Source organism: Halichoerus grypus, chromosome 1 (assembly GCF_964656455.1).
Source record: "Halichoerus grypus chromosome 1, mHalGry1.hap1.1, whole genome shotgun sequence".
Taxonomy (NCBI): domain Eukaryota; kingdom Metazoa; phylum Chordata; class Mammalia; order Carnivora; family Phocidae; genus Halichoerus; species Halichoerus grypus.
The window spans coordinates 81,496,394-81,519,001 of record NC_135712.1 but is presented as its reverse complement, the minus strand read 5'-3'; the positions used below and the strand labels follow the sequence as shown (position 1 = coordinate 81,519,001).

Below are 22,608 nucleotides of genomic sequence, written 5' to 3'. Positions count from 1 at the left end.
GGGGGGTGGGGGGGGCGCCTGTAATGAGGGAGAGTAGTTGGGTCAGGGTGGAAATGCAGGGTAGGGGGTTGGGAGGTTCAGCCAAAGGCATCAGAGGCTGGATCACGGAGAGCCTCGGGAGCCACACTAAATTTAAAAGTTTTTCATGGAAGGCAATAGGGAATGACTGAAGTGTTTTCAGCTGTGGCCGTATGAAGACACACAAGGAAATTTTAGAGACCAGCTGGAGAATAGTCTCAACAGTCCAGGTCAGAGACAAAGGGCTGAACTAAGGCGCAGGCGCGGGGAATGGTAGGGGCACTGGATTCTAGAAATGAGAAAGAAATCTAGAATGGCTCCCAAGTTTGTGGCTTCCAGCTGGTGAGGTCACTCCTTAAGCTAGAAGTGACAGTTGAGGTGCCTATGCAGTGGGGTCCCGGCACCTGAAGCCATACCTGGCCTGCAGTAGATGCACGTACTGAGGACAGAGACAGTCCACGGGCCCAGAGCTCAGAAGCCATCCTCATGAAGATAACTGAAGCCAAGGGAGGTGGAGCGAGAGGAGACCGCTGCATTCCTGGGGGCACCACACTGAACAGGCCGGTAGAGACGGCACAGGCCGAGAGACACACGAGCCGGGCAGACCATGGCCTTGGGGGGCTCAAGTGTCAGCAGAAAAGCCACAGTGAGAAAACACCCTAGTGGGCAAAGAGTAGGGACAACTGCCACAGCTACAGACGGTAAGGCTCGTGCTTCCAGGGCTGGGCTCTGAACCTTCACAAGGCCTCTCACGGGGAGAATGGCACTTGCCTGTTCAAAGGTGCCAGCACTGAGGGATGTTATGGACGGAGAAGTGATTTGGGGACTTGACCTTCTAAATGCTCCCTCCCTAACCATCACAAAGCAGGAAAACATGTCCTCCTGGCCTGCGTTCCTAGTCTGCCCACAGCAAGACATAAATTTCATTTTGGACTCCATACGGAATGTCTATGTGATCTCAGCCTCCCATCCCATCTCTGAGAAATGCTTCTTGCCTCATCTGTGTATCACGGGGTTGTTAGCTTAATATATTCAAAAATGTCAAAGCACAGCAGTTCCCACACACAACCACCCTGGTTCCTTACCAGCAAGATAAGGGCTAGGTTAAAAAACAATACAAACAAAACACCTCTCTCCTGGAAGTGACATTAGTCTAGGATAGAATCCTCTCTGCCTGGTAAGAATAACTGGTATTTCACACTAGAGAAGATCTGGGGAAAAAGAATATGAAGAACCGTCAAATCCTAGACAATTCCTACGTGCGGGGACATGCTGTCATTCAGCTCAGCACTGTGAGGTAGGCACAACTCGCTCCTTTCCATGAAGCCCGACCCCCTCCAAGACAGATGGCTGCATTCCTCTCCAGGTGCAAGAACCAGCATTACCTCTTGAGGCCACCGAACACTGAAACTCTCCTATAAATCATCTCAACAAATACTATTAAGTTCTCAACATGCATTTCTTGGAAATAATTTTCAATCATGAGGGCAAACAAGAATTCTACAGGGAAGCTGTTCCGATGACCACTGTCTAGTTCAGCATGATGCTTCAAAGAATGTACGTTTTCAAATATAAGATGCAATTAGGCTCAGATTCAAGTCTGAATTTATCCAAGATATTTCCTTCTAACTCTTAAATTAGCTACAAGCTACAATTTTAATCTAGAAAGCAAAGCCTAAAAATAGCTTTTTGTATATGCCACTCACTGCCGGAAAACATTACCTTTCTTGGGAAAATTTAGAAAATACTACAGCTGTTATTTCAGTTCACGCCAGACAGAAGACACCTTTTTTTTTTTTTTTTTTTTTACCTGCCAGCCAACCGAAGAAAGGGGTAGGTGGGTAAGCAGAGATGGAAGAAGGCCAAAGTACAAAAACAAGCATCCCTGAGTCTCAGGTCTTTCCCTGTGCACTCCCGCCGAGTTCACGGCTCCAACTACATCCAATATAACAACTAACAACAAGATTCCAGGGCAGCATTAGTGCTCTTCAGAAGGGATACACGCCCTCTGTATACAAACTAGAGATAGAAACCTTTATTTCACAACTTTGTCATAATTCACTTTCTAATAAGACATGTACTGGGGACAGAGTTTAAAATACTGGGAAAGCTAGATGCCGGGTGTCTTCCAGGTAGGAGCAAAGATGTGGTCGCTCCAGGGCCGACGTGTTCCTGGGGCTCTCCAGGCAGCAGGGGCCACACGCACCAGTCTCATCCAATCCCAGTTTTACTTAGAGCCGCCTCCTTTTTTGGGGCTGTTAGTCCTCATTTCATGCCAAATTTTCACTAGAGGCTCCCTGTTCTTCCAAATGAGTTCATGACCGTAAGTAATATACCATCTGGGGAAAAGAAAAACAAACCAGGTTCAACATTCAAACAGTATGACACACAAATGTTAAGTACCATGAAGATACCAAGTTGACATTTAAAAAATTGAATGCCATGGTCATTTACTATCTTATTAAATAGCTGATTAATTTATTTGATGTAGATCAATGATTCACCTTTAATATGGAGTATGTGAAAGGCCGAAGTGGGACGGACTATGTACGGCACACACTACTGTTGATTCACCACTGCAATTAAGCATCAACTCCCTCCCCATTAAGACACGAGGAAACCAAGTCTCAGAGAAAATTTGCTCAGGGACTAACAGCTTCTAAGTGGTCGGTCAAGGACTCACCTGAAGGTCAGACAGATTCTAAGCCTGGTCTCTCTTTACTACATTAAATGTAAGAAATGTCAGCATTCGGGGCACCTGGGTGGCTCAGATGGTTGGGCGTCTGCCTTCGGCTCAGGTCATGATCCCAGGGTCCTGGGATCGAGCCCCGCATTGGGCTCCTGGCTCGGCTGGGAGCCTGCCTCTCCCTCTCCCTCTGCCTCTCTCCCTGCTCATGCTCTCTATCTCTGTGTCTCAAATGAATAAATAAAATCTTAAAAAAAAAAAAAATGTCAGCATTCGAGGTCACTAATGATGGCTTCAATAGCTTTTTTTTAAAAAGATTTTATTTGAGAGAGCATGAGAGAGCACAAGTAGAGGGAGGGGCAGAGGGAGAAGCAGACTCCCCACTGAGCACACGGGGTTCAATCCCAGGACCCTGGGATCAGGACCTGGGCCGAAGGCAGACGCTTAACCGACTGAGCCACCCAGGCACCCTAATGGGCTTCAATAGTTTAAATGCTTCTCCTCATCTTCCACCTGCTACACAAAGGGTCATCTGCTGATCCAAATTCTGCCCATCTTTTAAAATAAAATAGAGTTCCAATCCCCATTCTGCTGTTTAAAACTGCCTAAAAGCAGCCTGAAGCAATGAGCTGAGGAAGCTGAAGCACCGAGAGGCTTAGTAATTTACCCTGCCCAAAGCTGCACAACTAGGGATCACCAGAAAGGACACCAGGACCGAAGTCTGACTCTGAAAGCTGTGCCCTCACCACCACTGCAGCACCTCGTGAGCATCTAAGTTGAGGAACACACAGCTGAGTGACCAATGAGCAGGGCCTGCCTTTAGAAGCCCATAGGCCTAGGTACTACAAGCCCAGAAGCTCTACCTGAGGGAGGCACAGTCTTAGCAGAACTCAGGGGCACCTCTACCACCTCCTCTCCCGGGCTGGGGGAAAGCTGGGAGGGCTTCCTGGAGGAGGTGGGGTTGATTTGGAATGGCTGTTATTGAAAGCTGCTATGACTGAAACCTTTATTTTTGCCCTGGTTTGCCCAAACAGATTTCATGTTCCCTGAGGCAGAGACCAGACTGTGTTAATCTTTGCATCTCCCCAGACACCTAACTGAAAAAATGCTCTATTTAAATGGCTTAGATTTGGGGCGCCTGGGTGGCTCAGTTGGGTTAAGAGGCTGCCCTTGGTTCGGTCATGATCCCAGGGCCTAGGATCGAGTCCCGCATCGGGCTCCCTGCTCGGCGGGAAGCCTGCTTCTCCCTCTCCCTCTGCCCGCTGCTCTGCCTGCTTGTGCTGTCAAATAAATAAATAAATAAAACTATTTAAAAATAATAATAAATAAATGGCTTAGATTAGTATCAAAATATCAGTTTAATGTTTCAATTTTCATGTTCTGAATGTTTATTATAAAGTATTGAATCTTTTTTAAAGTACTTGAATCTTAACATTCACCATAGTTTTTAAATGGTCATGAAACTAGTCACCATTAAAATGTTGAAAAATAATAAATTTACAGAAAGGAAAAAGACATTAAAAAAACATGCAAATTAAAAAGCATGTTACAAAATTCTTTTGGGCTTAGTCAAATTTTATGGTGAACTCAGAACAAGAGAAAAAGGATCACCTAAGATTCAAATGCAATTGTAAAACTCTTGCAAGAAATGAATCACTTGTCAGGAGCTCTCCATTTATAAAGTGCCTTCCCAAATCTTTGTAACCCTCTTATTTCAAGCAGAGAGTCAAATACTTTAATATTACAGGTAAACTGTTCTGATTATACTTGGAAGTTCAAATATAATTGGTCATTTGGCTAAATTAAAATTAGGAAGACACTTTAAAGTGACCAATTTCTAAGTTTTGATGTGGTGTTTTTGGTTTGTTTTGCAGCAGCTGCACAGCCCAGTGCTCACTCTGAAACTCAGCTCTGCAAGGACTAGCTGTGTGACTTCCAATAGTTCCCTTCTTTAAAGCAGTTTCTGGGGCGCCTGGGTGGCTCAGTCGTTGAGCGTCTGCCTTTGGCTCAGGTCATGATCTCAGGGTCCTGGGATCGGGCCCCGCATCAGGCTCCCTACTCAGCGGGAAGCCTGCTTCTCCCTCTCCCACTCCCCCTGCTTGTGTTCCCTCTCTCGCTGTGTCTCTCTCTGCCAAATAAATAAAGTCTTTGAAACAATAAAATAAAATAAAGCAGTTTCTTTTCTGTAAAATGGAATACCTCACAGGATCTAAGAGTATTAAATCAGTTCTTAGCTTGGGCACACAGCAAATATTCAATATTATGTTAGTGATTACTATTGCAAAAGTACAAGGTGAGGGACACAGAGTCAAGGAAATATGCAGGAGGACACTAATGGAATCTTGACCATCAGTACCGATTTCTAAATCTTTAGCTTTATTAATTGAATTAAAGATGTTGGAAAAGATGAATTTTGGATATGACTGAGATCGAGTAAATGAAAGGAGTTGAAATTAGAAACAGCAAAGACAAAGGATTCCTTTGCCTTTCAGATCCTGTACTTTAAAATACATTTGATCCAATTATTTTCAGAATGGAAAAGGTCATCTAATTATAGTTCAGAAGAATAAAAACCTGCTGGGGAGAAGATCCTTTAAGTAGCCATGGGAGGATCCAGAGAGATACATTTAGAGTTCATAAAACAGAACCCTTTTTCCTAAGTCTTTATGTTTCTCACACTGTAATATCAGGTCAGTTTCTACTATTTATAATGTGCTGCTGTTAAAGCCAGAACTCACATATGCGATTCTTTAATCATCACTGAAAATTATAAATGGCATAATGGCATTTAGTTTCACCGCCTACTGGGCAAAACTGCTCCACTTAGAATAGATTTTTCTTCTTTTTTTTAATTAAAAAACTTCAGTTTTCCATTGTCATGAAACAAAGTAAAAACCAAGTAAGTGCCACAAAAAGCAACATTTATGCAGGAAAAGATAGTCCAACAGGGGATCCAGTACATCATATAGACAATGACTCTGCTGAAGGGACTCTCATGGTCAGACAGGCTCCAGGAGTCCTGAGGAAGTTGTGACAGAGTCGCCCCAGCGCTACTATGTTTTAGGCAAAATTCCATTGTGTGATGCACAAACAGAAGATCTTGTGAACACTATGCTATTGTACTCAATATGGTGTGATGGAGGTGGGAAGGACTTTGGATCTGGGTTTAAATCTTTGCTCTGCGCCTAGCTGTCTGACCTGGGGAAGATCACTTCTGAGCCTGTTTCCCCATCAGTAAAATTGAAGTAATAAGAGTAGAATGGAAACCACTAGCTCAAAGCCTGCCACCTAACAGATGCCCAGTAAGTGGTCAACACTGGTTTATGATCCCCAGCCTCTATTTATTCAGATAGCACACACCTGGACACTTGTCCCAGGCAGAGTGTCCACTCTGTGTCTGCCCAGCACTGGTGACAGGGAGGTGGGAGGTGAGTGGTGGCAGGAGACAGGAGGCCTGAGAGCAGGGAAAGGAGAGGGCAGTGCACACTACGGGTGGGGAACAGTATCCCAATAGGGGCCAGGAACCCTGACAGCTCCCGAGTTGGGGTGAGCGGAGGTGAACGGTAGGGTAAAGGCACAGCATCTCTACAAATGACTGAGGCTGGGGCAGGACTGCTATTCTTCCCCTTCCACCTCACGTGGTGAAACTGGGCCAGGCCAAAGCCAACCATGTGCAAGTTTTCTCGCCACCCCCCCCCCCCCACTACCCCTGTTCCCATCCCAGAGTTAACGGCCTTGCTCTGCCTTCCTAAGGTGGGCGGGGGGAGAGGACCCAAGAAGGCAGCGTAGCAATCAGTTATGCTCAAACTTACATTCCAAAGAGCGCTCCCCCAAGATGTGCTGCATGATCAAAAAATTTCCATCCCAGGACCATTCCTGCTGTATCCATGGCAATAATGGCTTTTAGGGCCTGAAAGCCAGCAAAAGAGAACAGAACTGGTACAACTTTGATTCCTCCAGCATTGACATTTCTAATTTAAGGGCAAGAATTCAGTTAATGTAAAAATATCACTACTGTCCCCAGTACTTCACTTCATAAACATACTCACATTCCCTGCTGTGAATGTGAACATTGGAAGGAAGATAATGGCGAGCCTCCCTTCCGGGATCTTCGTGCAGACAGCAGCAAGCACGGTCATGATCGCGCCTGACTGCAAATGAACACACGCGAACACGTGAAACTCTCAATGTGCAACTGTGCAGTGACTACAGTAGTGCTTTTTCCACAAAATTTATAAGCCACACATTTCTAGGGTGAGCACAAAGCTTAAAAGCTTTCAGTTATTAACATAGAAAATATCAGGCAAAGGGGCTGCAAGTCCACTGCACGGTAACCATCTGGACAGAACGAGATGTACAACCACCAGCATGTGAGTGCTTAATGAACTTCAGGGTTTCATTTAATGACTAAAAAGAAATTCTTAAATTTCCACAAAGCCACTTCACCCAGAGTGTGACATGAATTTGCCCAAAGAAACCCACATGCATGAACTTCTTCCAAGTACAATACTTTATCTTAAAAAAAAAAAAAAAAAAAAAAAAAAATCACATGAAATTTGCACCCTACTTCATAATAAAACTAACCATTTTCTTTAAAACCTTTGAGCAAATGTTCTGCTCCAGGAAAGCATGCCATGTCTATCCCGTGGCTCTGCATGACCCACCCATCACAGCATCCTCCCAGGGACACACATGCATCTGCCTGCCTGAGAAGCACTTCTCCCAACAACCTCATATTAGAGAATAAAAATCTAAATGTCAGGGTGCCTGGGGCTGGCTCAGTCAGTAAAGCATGCAACTCTTGATCTCAGGGTTGTGAGTTCAAGCCCCAGGTTGGGCCTAGAGTTTACTTTAAAAACAAAAACAAAAAACAAAAACAAAACCCTAAATGTCACAAGCTTATGATCAATAAGTCAACCATTTCTTGTTATAGTTGAAATTCTTGTTGTAGTTGAAATTATAATGGCTGTATTTTTTTTAAATCATGTGTTTTTCCAGGTTGCTATATAATATTCATAACTTAAATGTATAATGGCTATGAAATATCTTCTGGATAAATAATGCTAATTTAACTAAACTCTTAATGTTAGACATGTTCCCACTTCCTCTAAATGGTAGAATACTTGAAAAATTAGATCATAATCCCTAGTTCACATTAAATCTCACAATAATCATTCATCCAAATACTTGAGGCCTACTTTGTATCAGGCACTATGTTAGATGGTGGGGGTAGAGAGGGTAACAAAACCAGCAGTCCCTTCCTTAATGGAGCTTACAGAGGGGCAGAAGTAAAAACAAAATATGATCAGCTATGATGGGGAAGAAGGGCATACTATGGCAGCACGTGGAAGGGAGAGCTGATGTAAGCTCAGGGGTCGTAAGTGACATCAAATTTTGCATGGAAGGGTTACCAGCCATTGGCCAATCTTTAGAAGGGGAGGAGATGAGAAGAGTGTTCCAGGCAGAAAACCAGCTTGAACCAAGCCTGGAGATCAGAGAGTACAGTGAGGGGGAAAAATGCAAAGAAGCTGAGTGCAGCTGGAGGCCAAGGAGAGAGCAAAGGAGGCCGGCGCTTTAACTTCACTCTTCTTCTGCCAAAGTTCTCAGTTCTAGTCACTTATTAAAAATAATACAACTCTGGGGCACCTGGCTCACTCAGTTGGTAGAGCATGTGACTCAATCTTAGGGTTGAGTTCAAGCCCCATGTTAGGTGTAGAGATTACTTAAAAGTCTTTAAAAAAATAAAAAATAAATATAATAAATAATAATAAAACTTCCATGAGGGACATTCTACAAAATATATTCCCACTATTCTTCAAAAGTATCAAGGTCATGAAAGACAAGGAAAGACCGAGAAACCATCACAGACTGGAGGATACTAAAAAGACATGATAATTAAATGCAATGTAGTATCCTGGAACAAAAAAAAAGAACATCGTGGGAAAATTGGAAATCCAAATATAGTCTGCAGTTTAACAATGCTTTACCAATGTTAATTTTTTAGTTTGGTAAGTTATGGTTATAGAAGATGTTAACATTAGGAAAAGCTAATGAGATGTACATCTTCACTCTTTTAACAACCATCAGAGCAAAAACTGATTCAAGCCAGAATAATCAATGGATGCTATTTAAGGGGGGTGAGGAGGTTGACAAATGAGATCCTGATACTTACATAAATCCCAAAAGCACCTTCTCACAAATTACACATTAATTTTAAAAGGTAAACAGTAACTTTACAGTAGAGAAGCTGGATAACAACCAGTCAATAAATGGACAATAAGGGGCAAATGGGCATTATGTGTCTCCAGTTGTGGTACCCGAGGGCATAACACCACTCGTGTAGCATTCCAACCAAAAAACACACCATCAGCATCTCATCATGAGGAAACAGACAAACCCAACTGATGGACATTCTATTAAATAACTGACCTGTATTGTTCAAAACTGTTAATGACATGGGGGAAAAAAAAAAAAAAGGCTGACCAAAAGCAACAAGTAGGACTACAACAAACCCAAAACCTTCTGTACAGCAAAGGAAACTATCAACAAAATGGAAAGGGAACCTTCCAAATGGGAGAAAATATTTGCAAATTATATCTGGTAAGGGATTAATTTCTGAAATAAAGAATTCATGTAACTCAATAGCAAAAAAACACGATCCAATTTAAAAAGGGCAGATCTGCAGACATTTTTCCAAAGACGACATTTAGATGGTCAGCAGACACATGAAAAGGTGCTCAATATCACTAATTATCAGGGAAATGCAAATCAAAATCACAATGAGGTATCACCTCACACTTGTTAGAATGGCTATTATCAAAAAGAAAATAGTAAGTGTTGACAAGGATGTGGAGAAAAAGGAAACCTCATGCACCACTGATGGGACTGTAAATTGGTGCAACCACTATGGAAAACAGCATGGAAGTTCCTCAAAAAATTAAAAACAGAAGGGCACCTGGGTGACTCAGTCAGTTGGTCATCTGACTCTTGATTTCAGCTCAGGTCATGATCTCAGGGTCTGGAGATCAAGCCCATTATGGGCTCCGTGCTTAGCAGAGTCTGCTTAAGATTCTCTCTCTCTCTCTCTCTCTCTCTCCCTTTGCTCCTCCCCTCGCTCGTGCACTGTCTCAATAAATTATTAATTAAATCGTTAAAAAAATGTTAAAAAAAATTAAAAACAGAATTTTCATACGATCCAATAACTCCACTTCTGGGTATTTATCCAGAGACACTAACTCAAAAAGGTATATGCATCCCCATGTTCATACTAGAGTTATTTACAATAGCTAAGATAGGGAAACAACCTAAGTGTCCATCGATGAAGAAAACGTGGTGTGTACACACACACACACACACACACACACACAAGTATTATTCAACCATTAAAAAGAAGGAAATCTTGGGGTGCCTGGGTAGCTTGGTCAGTTGGGCGTCTGACTCATGATTTCAGCTTGGGTCATGATCTCAGGGTTTTGAGATTGAGCCCTGTGCTGGGCTCTGGGCTTAGCATGGAATCTGCTTGGGATTCTCTCCCTCTCCCTCTGCTTTGCCCCTCCCCTTGCTCGTGCACGCTCTAAAATAACAAAATCATGAAGGAAGGAAGGAAACCTTGCCATTTGTGACAACATGGATTGACCTTAAGGGCATTATGTTAAGTGAAATAAGCCAGAGAAAGAAAAATACCGTATGATTTCACTTATGTATGGAATCTTAAAAAAAACAAAAAGCAAGCTCATGTATGGAGAGAACAGACTGGTGGCTGCCAGAGTCTGGGATGTGGAGAGCCAAAATGGGTGAAGGGGGTCAAAAGGTACAAACTTCCAATTATAAAACAGGTAAGTCATGGGGATGTAATGTACAGCATGGCAACCACAGTTAATACTACTGTGCTGCATATGTGAAAGTTACTGAGAGAACAGATGTTAAAAGTTCTTATGGCAAGGAAAAATATGTGTAACTATAAATGGTAACAGACTTACTCTTAACTATGTTAACTAGAATTACTGTGGTGATCATTTTGCAATATATACAAATATCAAATCATTATGTTGTACACTGAAACTAGTATGTTATGTCAATTATACTTCAATTAAAAAAAAAAAAAAGGGCTGCGGAAGGAAATGTTCCAGCTTTTAGAAGACCAGAGAGACATAACCACTAAATGCAATACATGATCTTAGAGGGGGAAAAAATAGCTACTAGACATTATTGGGACAACTGACAAAGACTGGAATATGTTCTATAAATGAAGTTAAAGTATTGTATCAATACTGAATTTCCTGAATTTGATAACTGAACTGTGGAAAGATACAAGAATATTCATATTCTTAGAAATATACACTGAAGTATTTAGGGGTAAAAGGGCATGATATATGCAACTACTTGCAAACAGTTCAGAAAAAATAGTATGTATATATAGGGAAAATGGTAGTGAAATGTGGCAAAATGTTAAAAACTGGTGACTGTGGTTCAAGAGTCTTTTGCAGTTCTTTTCAAAGTGAAACACAGACTTAAATGTAAAACATACACTGATTATGTACTTGCAATTAAGATGTGCATATAATTTTTTGTTTCATAAGTAAATTTTCATAAACAATTCTTTATCCATATAATCTTCATAACATAATTGTTCACATGTGTGACTTTTTTTGCACGATGAATTTTAAATGAATTTGCTCTAAGGGGCTTTGTGTTTCCACAAGCTAGTGAGTACAGCTAAAAACCCTGGCATTACATGTAAAACAAACATGTAAAACAAAATAAGAAGACTCTAAAAGGCTGAGAGAAGAAAGCAGACCAGCAAGGAACCCTGGGATCCAAGGAATGACACAGTGGTGAGTCCCGTGGGTTTTCTTTTGGCCTCACATAACTCAGACTTGGCTCTGGAGAACCTCATCACCTGGAAACATCAAAGAACTGAGACAAAATGGGTCCATCCCCACACCCTAAAATGCTCTCTGTAGCCAAAGGACCAAGAAAGGGTAGCCTAGCAAGACAATCAACTTTTAGATAATAACCACTCTACACCAGCCAAACAAAAGAACTAGCTGCGGCCCAATCCCCATCAACAAAGGCTGAGGGGAGAGCCTAGACTTCTACCCTTGCAGACTGCAACCCGGCATCCTAATACTGTCGACAGGGTAGTGTGAGTGGAAGTCATGTGGGCAGCAGTAACAAGGCCCTGTTCCTCCCAGCCAGGAGAGGTCTACAAGGAGACTGAACTCCCAGAACTCCCAGTCCTGCCCTTTAGTAACAAGAGCCCTGTCCCCCAGGTGTCAAAGGAGGCTGAGTAGGAAACCTGGACTACTTCCACCTCAACAGACACTAATGGTCAACACATCCCTTCCCCTCATCAGAGCAGTGTCAGGGGGCAGCCTGATAAACAGTAGATTTAAATAAGATTCAAAGTCTCATAATATCCAATGTTCAGGTTTCATTTAAAAATCACTCACCATACCAAGAACCAGAAAAATCTCAAGTTGAATGAGAAAAGACAATAGACCCCAACAAGATGATACAGATATTGTCTGACAAACATTTTGTTCTTTTTTAAGATTTTATTTGAGAGAGAGAGAGAGAGAGCATGCGAGCGTGCAAGCGGGGGCGGGGGGGGCAAAGGAAGAGGATCTCAAGCAGACTCCTCGCTGAGCGCAGAGCCACTCGGGGCTTGATCCCATCCCATGAGATCATGACCTGAGCCAAAACAAGAGTCAGCTGCCCAACCGACTGAGCCACTCAGGCGCCCTGTCTGACAAACATTTTTAAACAGCAATTACAAAAATGCTTTAATGAGCAATTACAAACATGCTTGAAATGAGTGAAAAATAGCACAGAAATAGAAAAGCTCAAAGAAACAGAAGACGCCATGAACAATGTAAACTTTAGAACTGAAAAATATAGTACCCTAAATAAAAACACTCAATAAATGGGCCAAGGCAGAATGGAAAGGACAAAGAAAATAATTAGTGAACTTGAAACAGAATAGCAATTACCCAGTCTGGACAACAGAAAGACAAGACCGAAAAAAATTAACCAAATTTCAGGGACCCATGAAATTATAAGTGATCTAACATCATGTCGTCAGAGTTCCAGAGGAGGGAGGAAGAGTGAGGATGAAAAAGTATTTGAAATAGTAATGGCTGAAAATTTCCAAAAGACAAACTCTAGATTCAAGAAGCTAAGCAAACCCCAAACAAGATCAACACAAAGATATCCATAACAAGACAGGGTCAAACTTCTGAAAACTCAAGACAAAGAAAAAAATCTTCAAAGAGATCAGCAACACCTTACCTATAGGCAAAAAGCTATTTGAACAACAAAGGATTTCTCTTCAGAGACTATGGAGGCCAAAAAGAAGTGGCACAATATTTTTCGTGTGCCAAAAGAAATGTCAGCCTGGAATTTTTTATCCAGTGAAAATATCCTTCAGAAATGAAGGGGCAGACATTCTCAAAGAAAAACCTAAGAGAATTTATCACTAGCAGACCTACCTAAAAGAATGGCTAAAGGAAATTCCTTCAATAAAAAGAAAATGATAGATGGAAGAAATCTTGAAACATCAGGGCAGAAGAACAATGGAAAAAGTAAAAATTATGCATAAATACAGTAGTTTTCTCCTCCCTTGGAATTTTCTAAATGATGCTTAGTGGTTGAAGCACATATAATAACAACAGTGGCCAATATTCTAAATGTACGCAGAGGAAATATTTAAGGCAATTATAATTTGAGGAAGATACAGGGATGAAAATGGAGGTAAGGTTTACTTCACTCAACCACCACCAGCACACTGTGATAAGTGATGTGTGTGTGTGTGTGTGTGTGTGTGTGTGTGTGTACATAGTCATGTATATATGTTGCAATACCTAGAGCAGCCACTAAGAAAGTTATACAGAGATACACTCCAAACACTATAAACAAATCAAAATGGAATTCCAAATGAATCTGTTCTAGTGACCATTTTATTTTACTTGCAACCCTGTAGGAAGAGACTAAAGATACTTTCCTAATTTAGCAAAGAATTCACTTTATATACAGATTAAATCAGTGATACTTTAATCAATGAAGTTACAGTAAGTTATCATAACGTTGGTGAGCAAATTTGGCCTATGATAAGCTATAACATCAACTAAAAAAAATTCCTCTAAAATTTTAACAAATGCTGTTTCCTACAACGAACATTTTATTGATCTTTGCCATCTCAAGATTAAGGGTCACATTTCACAGACAATAAACTTTTGAAAAGCACACTAGAGAAAAGCTTCCTACCAATAACTACTAAAAAACAATTTTTAAGTGAGATTCAGAACACACAGAGCTCTAGCTAAACAAAACCCTTACCAAAATCCAGTCAGTATTCTTGCTCCCTAGTGCCAATATGTTAATTGACAAAACAAAACTTTGTCAATAGTATTTTTTTTCCAGCTTTCTCATTAAAAATGCCATTATTCCTGGGGACAATAATTTTATCCTGACATGGCTCTACAGAATTTTGATGACTAACAGGAACTCCACAATTCTTAGTACATGCTCCTTATTATGCTAAGCATTCTAAACACATGTACTGAAGATCCAAAAGAGAGGTGTTATCCCCATTTTATATAGAGAAGCTGAAGTTCAAAGAGGTTCAGTAATATATGTTCTAGAAATCACAAGTAAGTGACAGAGCTGGAATTCAAACCAGTCTAATTCCAAATATCATATGCCACACTCTTTTCACCTTGGACTTCAGTTTCTTATCTGTAAAATGAGAATAATACTTGTCTGAAGGCACATCAAAATGCCCTCCCGGGGCACCTGGGTAGCTGAGTTAGTTGGGCACCCGACTCTTGATTTCAGCTCAAGTCATGATCTTGGGGTTGTGGGATTAAGCCCGTATCGGGCTTTGCACTCACTAAAAAGTCTGCTTGAGGATTCTCCCCCTCCCCCCACCTTGCTCTTTTTCCAAAGTAAATAAATAAATCTTAAAAAAAAAAAAAAAAAAAAAAAAAGCCCTCCCAGATCCCCTCAGTTAATGAGAAATGTCTCCTCACTCTTAGGACACCCAAACTCCTCTAGAGATCACTCAGCCCTTTTGGTGTGTATTATGTATGTGTATAATGTTTTTTCCCCAACCAAAGTCAGAGTCCATTTATGATTCACCCCAGTGGTCTTCACTGCCTTCACATAACAGATGCTTAGTTGGTGACTGAGGCAAAGGATAGGATTTGAAATATGTAAATTATACCAGCACCAAATTTTATATATAAAACATTCCATGCAGGGAAAAAGGGGTGCTTAAGAAATCAAGTAGGTGATAGGAGAAGATATAGGTCTCACTGAGAAATTAAGTACACACAAATCTGAGGAACACACACATTATGGGATGATTACCTAAGAATTCTTTTTCTAAAAATGAACCTTCAAGAAGTTTCTTTAAATATGAAATCCCCTATATGAATGCATTTAAGTGATTTGCACTTAAATATGTACAAAATGAATGTGTAGTCTTTAAAGAAATGTTATGCAAAGATTTCTATGTGCCTAGAAATCTGCCATTAAACTCAAAAAACACATTTGCGCTTTTTTGTTTTTTGTATTTTTGTTTTTAAGCATCCAGAACATAATGCCTAAAGACAGGAATTATGATCATCTTGCTCACTGGCTGTATCCCCAGTCTCTAGTACTGTGCCTACTAGTCTAATCTGCGTAGCAGACACTCAAATAGTGACTAAACAGAAGGATATAGTACCAGAATCAAATCTGTAATTATTTTCAATTTTCCAATGCTAGATTAGGCTCTCTGGTTTTGGGGATTGGACACCCAACTGTTCTGACTACTCTTGATTTGTACTTTTCCAGTAAGTATATATAAATGACCAACAGTTAAAAGCTATAGCCTGAAGTTTACAAGGCTGTACAAATGTATGAATTCTAAATTAGATACAGATTAGTTAGTAGTATTGTTTCAAATGTTAATTTCCTGGCTTTGATAATTTTACTGTGGTTCTGTACTTAACAGTAGGGTAAAGGGTATATAGAAGTCATTGTAATAATTATGCAACTTTTCTGTAAGCCTAAAATTATGTCAAAATGAAGTTAAAAACTAAATTAAGAAAATTTACATTAGAAATACTTACTGCACCAAGCGATGGTCCATATCTTCCTGTGGCGACTTTACATACATAACTGACAAAATTGGAAATAACACCTGGGAAATAAGTCACATTTTGATAATTTTAGTGAAGTATAAAAATGGTTTCCATTTCTGATCTCCACCCCACAGAGACTAACAGTGTCAGACTTCTGCCTGGGTCAGTACAAGGTGCCGGCATGAATACCTAACTATCACTTCAGATATTTGTAAGAAAAAGTTTGACCAACTGTACAACTTACTTAATGACATAAGGTCATTCACTTTACTTCTCAGTTCTCATTTTTCTCATCTATAACATGAAAGAGACTAGTTCCAAACCCACCAACTGTCTGGGAATCCTCTGGGCTACACTCCAAACACTAAAATCAGATTCTCTGGAGTGGGACCAGGGAATCTATATTTTACTCAGCTTGCCAAGTGACTCTGCTGCAGATCTAGACTAGATGATCTTTTACAAGTCCCTTTGGCTCCAATGTTATCTAAGCTGAATATGGCTCATTTTTAAAAACAACTTCCTAGAGAGCAGGAATTAATGGCACCTGAAAAAGACCCGTTTGTACCTACAACAATACAACTAGTGCTTGGGGAAAGAACTACACACTTCTGTCACAGGCCAAAGATGTTGCTCAGTTTCTAGTTTTGAGGGACCAGATGCATGGATATTTAATTAAAACTGATTAAAATCAGCACCCATTCTGGGCCTTGTGGTAGACGCTTCTATTTAATCCTTTCTACAACCCCTTGTCATGAGAGAGTATCATTATCCTCAGAGAGGTGTATAGTCTTTTCTGCAACATCACACAGCGAGTAGCAGAAATAGGATCTAAAAAAACTAGGTCTTCTGACTTCAGGCTCTCAAGTGCTTTTTTTCACACTACAGTATGATTCCCAGATATACTGTATTTTATTTTATTTATTTTATTTTTTAAAAGATTTTATTTATTTGTGAGAGTGCATGAGTCGGGGAGAGAGCATGGGCGGGGGGAGGCACAGAGGGGAGGGAGGGAAGCAGAGGGAGAGGGAGGGAAGGAGACTCCCTGCCACAGGGCTTGATCCCAGGACTCCGGAATCATGACCTAAGCTGAAGGCAGGCGCTTAACCAATTGAGCCACCCCGGTGCCCCAATATACTGTTTTTTTATTTTTATTTTTATTATTATTATTTTTTAAAGATTTTATTTATTTGACAGAGAGACAGCGAGAGAGGGAACACAAGCAAGAGGAGTGGGAGAGGGAGAAGCAGGCTTCCCGCCGAGCAAGGAACCTGATGCGGGGCTCGATCCCAGGACCCTGGGATCATGACCTGAGCCGAAGGCAGACACTTAATGACTGAGCCACCCAGGTGCCCCCAAATATACTGTTTTTAAATGAAGGGATTTTTAGGGGCGCCTGGCTGGCTCAGCTGGGAGAGCATGTGACTCTTGATCTCAGGGTTGTGAGTTCAAGCTGCATATTGGGTATAGAGATTATTAAAAAAATAAACTAAATTAAAAAAAAAATTTTTTAAAAAAGGGATTTCAGAAATGAATTTTTATGCTGTGTGGTTTTTAATTAAGTACATTCTGCAAACACAGAGGTAAAATTTAACTGACCACTTGCCAGTTCAGTAGCATCTAGGAACCTGGAATCCACTACTACCATTTCCTACTTGAAATAAGGAAATGATGTTATCTCCAGGACCGACTGGAGTGATTCCAGACTAAGATATATGCTTGCAGCAAAGATAAAATAAAAACTCATCCTTGACAATCTTATTACAAAGTTCTGATCTAAAGCTTTCTGGAAACTGAACACACTGTGGTAAATGAGCTTAAGGTTATTTAACAAAGATCCAGATGATTGAGACAGCCAGGAAGTCTGGGAAGCACCTATTTATAAAATGGTGGACCTGAGCTAAAGAAACCAAAGCCTAATGAGATAAAAATGACATTCTTAAATTCTACACTAAACCTTAACTCCTGTCTATCCTGATTTAAAACTAAACATACTAAATAATCTAAGAAGAAACCAGCAAAATGAGAAGCAGAAAAGATAACCCCATCGGTCTGTGGTATCCTTCTCTATAGACAGTTTGTACAATTCTCTATTACAATCTTCATGTGTAGAATATGGCTATAATCATTCCCTTCCTTCCTTCTCCAGATAGGTGAAAGTGTTTATACTCTGAAAGATCCCCAGATTAAAGCTTATTACCTGCAGATAAGTAAACTGCCATGAACTGCTCCTGGCCCAGAATGTTCACTATGCTGGAGGAGAAGCTCCACAAAACATACATATTTGCAGCCATGTGAAACAAGGAGAAATGACTGAATGTTGACAGCAACATTGGAGAACAAAGGACCTCTACAAGAGAAAGAAAAACAGTCTGGTAATCATAGGACACACAGCCATGATCTAAAAATGATCTGTTTTAGATTTTTTAGATTTTTTTCATTACTATTACAAAAAACTAAAAATAGGAAACAAAAAGAGCAAATTAAAAAGTTTAAATAAGATGGTTTACCATAGTGTTTTTCAAGGTGGTGAAAAATTCTCTTAAATTTCTTCTACTTAGTAAGCAACCAATAAAAATTCTCAGTTCAATGAAAGCAACTTGTCCTTATGGCAAAAGTTACTTAGAAAAAAGAATTAGTAAATTATTTCAATTACAGATATGAAGTTGTATATAACAGTATCCTCCAAGAGTAAACTTGTAGTGATCATGGATCTTGGGTCAACATGGTCAACATATCTACTATGTGCAAGGCACATTTTAAGTACCTGGGACATAAGACTAAGAGAGATGAGGTCCCTTTCCTCAAGGAGCTTACGGTCTATCTTCTGGATTTTGCTTATAATTGTTGACAAGTAACTCATCCTTTTTATAGCATTTCAATAACAAAGCATATTTCTTTCATATTACCTCTACATCAAAATAAAGTCATAAGTAGACTTACTTGAGGCTGGGTTAGATGTGAAATATCTGATCATTGTCCGCTGTAGAGAAGGTACTCTCCATAAACAGAATACAAAAACATTTGCCGCTATGATACCTACAAAATAAAGATATATAATTTAGGGAGGTTAAAAACAGGAACAAAGAAAGTCTGATTGAAAGTCCACCTGAATAAGATTTTCTACCACAATTATTTACGACTATTATACACTGGGGAGGGGGGTGAGGGAGGGCAAGTTAAGGAAAGTAAGTGAAATCAATGTTTTTAAGTATCAAACTAGGGGCACCTAGGTGGCTCAGTTGGTTAACCATCTGCCTTTGGCTTAGGTCATGATCCTGGAGTCCCGGGATCGAGTCCTGTGTTGGGCTCCCTGCTCAGTGGGGAGTCGGCTTCTCCCTCTGACCCTCTCCCCTCTCATGCTCTCTCATTCTCTCTCTCTCGAATAAATAAAATCTTTAAAAGAAAGTAAGTATCAAACTATATGCACTGGTACAGTCAGAAAATTCCTGGGAAACTGCAAATGCTCTAGAAGCTGACTTCCTTCACTTAGATCCATATTTTACTTCTATGGAACAATTTACTCTTCTCAATAAACAATGATCAGATCTATACTTATTGTTTGAAAATGGTCAAGCCAGAGACAAGTAATGTACAGAATTGGGTTCTTTGGCCAAGACCAGAAAAGCTATATTATATAATATGCTTCTTTTTCCACAGGGAATAATATACTTCTTAAACTTATGGAAACATCTATGTATCATCTGGGTAAATGAAGATCCACTTGTCTGAGAAAAATACTTGTTAGGTAAGAAGTCAGGAATAACCTGTAAGAATTTTCCAACTGCTTTTGAAACTGTTTTCATGTGGGAATTGGGTGACTGTTTCATTTTTCTGCAAGAACTGATGTTGCTAGAACTACCACTAAATTGAGTAGGTTTATTATTTAATGATAGAATTAACTACTCAGTCACATTTTCGTGAAAAATTAAGTTTTTCTTAAAAACTACAAACTTTAAAAACATTAATTTTAAGGTACCATGACTCCTTGCCCATGTAGTAGGCACTCATCTACTTGAATTAAAGGAATTTAAACATTCATTCCTCCAGTTTCTTTCAGCAATAGGCAATTAGCCCTTTCAGCTTCTTCAATGACGGTAAGCACTAATTCCAGCAACATTCTGGTAAGAAGATCTATTTTAGAAGATATTTATTGAATAATCCCCACCGGCTGCTACATCTTGGAGTTACCTTTGGCTTCTATATTTGCTCACTCTGTAAGGCTCTCAGCTATACTTTGGCATTACTAGTCTCTGCAGTGTTTGCTCTCCCATTTCGGCGTTAGGCAAGGAAGGAAGCTACCTACCATTTTTCAGAGATTCTAAGACATTTTCTCCATTTTAATATCTGTAATCAGGATGCATCTTACAACTGGTGGTGTGTCAAAACACTTTCAAAGATGGTGAGGAGAACAGTATTCATTAAAGGATGAGGAAAAGAGATCACAAGCAAGGCAAGTAAGAGTACCATGTATACCTCCCAATGAGGAGTCTGAAACCCTGGGCAGGGAGGGTGGGCAAAGGAAGGGTGGAGCCTCCTCAGATGGAGGAACGGATCTCAGAGGGTTTATCCTAAGGAAGTGAGCAGTGATTAGTGTTGCTCGGGTTTTCTTAGTTTCTTTTTAGAAGAGTTACACATCTTTATTACCCAGAGAATTCTCTGAGGTCTGGACATGGTGACTGGTATCTTGGCATAAAGAAGACCCAAGAATGGTCTGGCCCCAGGCTTCCATGATCACAAAGATAATCAAGGCTATACAGTTCGCTCCAAGTGCGGTACAACGCAAGGAAAGCAAGATGGGGCCTCTGAGCCTGCCTGCTAGGCTGGAAAATGGCAACAACTACCCTATGGGTTCCGCAGGCTACTTTCTGAAACCAGCGACATACAGCATACACTTCTGGAAATTGCAAGCACCACAGCACTGCACAGAAGTAGAGAGTGTCTCTGGCTGAAGAGATTACAACTAGGGAAAAGACTTGAAAAAGGGTAAGATAACCAAAGATATCAAGGTTAACAGTAACCAAAGAGTTAACATCATCAAGTTTTCAACCAAATTGTAAGAGGCCTTTTTTGGTGAATCATGACAGAATATTGGCACTGGAACACATTGTAGTTAAACCCCTCACTTCAGAGACCTGTGATCTATGGTTAAGAATCCCGTCAGTGAACAACTGAACATACGTACCCAAATTATACACACAAATCACTGTAATACACTCACAAATTAAAAAGAAATTATAAAAGTAAAATGCAGTTATTTTCCTCCACACATATCCCATTTTTCAAAAATTATAGATGAGAAAACTGAGATACAAATTTTCAGAGCCAAATTCAGTGGCCAAGCCAGAATTCCTAATCTAGGGCTCTTTCTACTATACACAAAGACATGGAAAGCCAACAGGATTACTTTTGACCTTGGTCACTCTAAGACTTCAGACAAGACAAAGGGCTCCTTATCTAGGAAACAGCATGCATGGTTGGTCCCCAGCAGCCAGTGAACAGGAGAGGATATGTGGTAATCCTGGGTTGGAAGCAGCACTGCACATTGTCTAACCGTATGGGTAAAGGAGCCCAGCAGAACTGACTCTGTCCTACACTAGAACCCAGGCAAGAAGCCTAACCCCTCAGCCTCAGTTTCCTCTTCTGTAAAATAGGGGTAATAAAACCGCCCTTTAAGAGCTGAGTGCTGATTAAATGAGAAAGCACAATTAAATGCAGCAGTCACACAATGAAAACCTAAAAATGAGAAATAAAGTAGAGAATGGCCTTTTCTGGTCTGAATCCTAGGTATGCCACTTAGTAGCTTTGTGGTCTGCAGCATTTCATCCCCTTCACTTTAGTTACCTCATTTGTAAAATGAAGATAATACTTCCATATCTTATAAAAGTTGTAGTGAGGCTTAAACAAAATACTACATGCACCTAGTATGCAGAAACTCAAATCATGGTTCCCTCCTCCTCCTCTTCCTTTGAGAGGTAGAACTGCTTAAGGTCTTTGCTTGTTTCTCCACTTAGAAGTGTTACCTCCTCCTGACTCAGTAAACTTGGACAGGCTTGACACTGCTGATTTGGAAAGTCTGCTGTTGCCTCAACACCTACCTTTACCAAAAGGGATGCAATGGATTACAATAGTGAGAATAACGAAGTAAGGACCTTGAAAAATTCTCTCCTTCAAAGGCAATGAAAAAATTGACCAAAACTGTCAGAATCAACTTTTTCAGAACTCTGGAAACTAGTTAAAAGCTTGCAGCAACTCAGCATTTAAGAAAAATGGTGAATTTCGGGGCGCCTGGGTGGCTCAGTCGTTAAGCGTCTGCCTTCAGCTCAGGTCATGATCCCAGGGTCCTGGGATCGAGCCCCGCATCAGGCTCCCTGCTCGGCGGGAAGCCTGCTTCTCCCTCTCCCTCTGCCTGCCGCTCTGCCTACTTGTGCTCTCTCTCTGTCAAATAAATAAATAAAATCTTTAAAAGAAAAATGGTGAATTTCAATAGGAACAGCAAATTTTGGGCATTTTAACTTGCCCTGGTCCCATCCCTTACTTTCCAGCTACAAGTTGAAGCTAAAAGCTATGAAAACAATCCACATTTCCCATGCAGCCTCACAACCATGAGAGGGAGCACAGGGAGCTGGAACTCTTTCAAAGCCTCATTCCCAAAGAATTGTTATCATCTGACCTATTTGATAATAGGGAGGGAATAATAGTTCCCTGCAAGACCCCATTTGCAAGGCTGTCTATATTTGACCTGACTGGAACCTCAAGTGCAAAATTCCTTTTCCCAGG

General features: G+C 40.5%; 1 protein-coding gene across 4 annotated transcripts in view; it reads right to left on the bottom strand.

The window, feature by feature from the left end:
- Positions 1-2,038: 2,038 nt before the first annotated feature.
- PARL (presenilin associated rhomboid like) overlaps positions 2,039-22,608 on the bottom strand; it is a 45,180-nt gene continuing 24,610 nt past the window's right edge. For all 4 annotated transcript variants that reach the window (XM_036122451.2, XM_036122452.2, XM_078068422.1 and 1 more), the window contains exons 5-10: positions 18,772-18,867; positions 18,029-18,178; positions 15,820-15,890; positions 6,754-6,855; positions 6,517-6,614; positions 2,039-2,357 (exon numbers count right to left, since the gene is read on the bottom strand). In XM_036122451.2, coding sequence (XP_035978344.1) covers positions 2,246-2,357; positions 6,517-6,614; positions 6,754-6,855; positions 15,820-15,890; positions 18,029-18,178; positions 18,772-18,867 — 629 coding nt within the window. In that variant the 3' untranslated portion in view covers positions 2,039-2,245. The remainder of the gene's footprint in view (positions 2,358-6,516; positions 6,615-6,753; positions 6,856-15,819; positions 15,891-18,028; positions 18,179-18,771; positions 18,868-22,608) is intronic.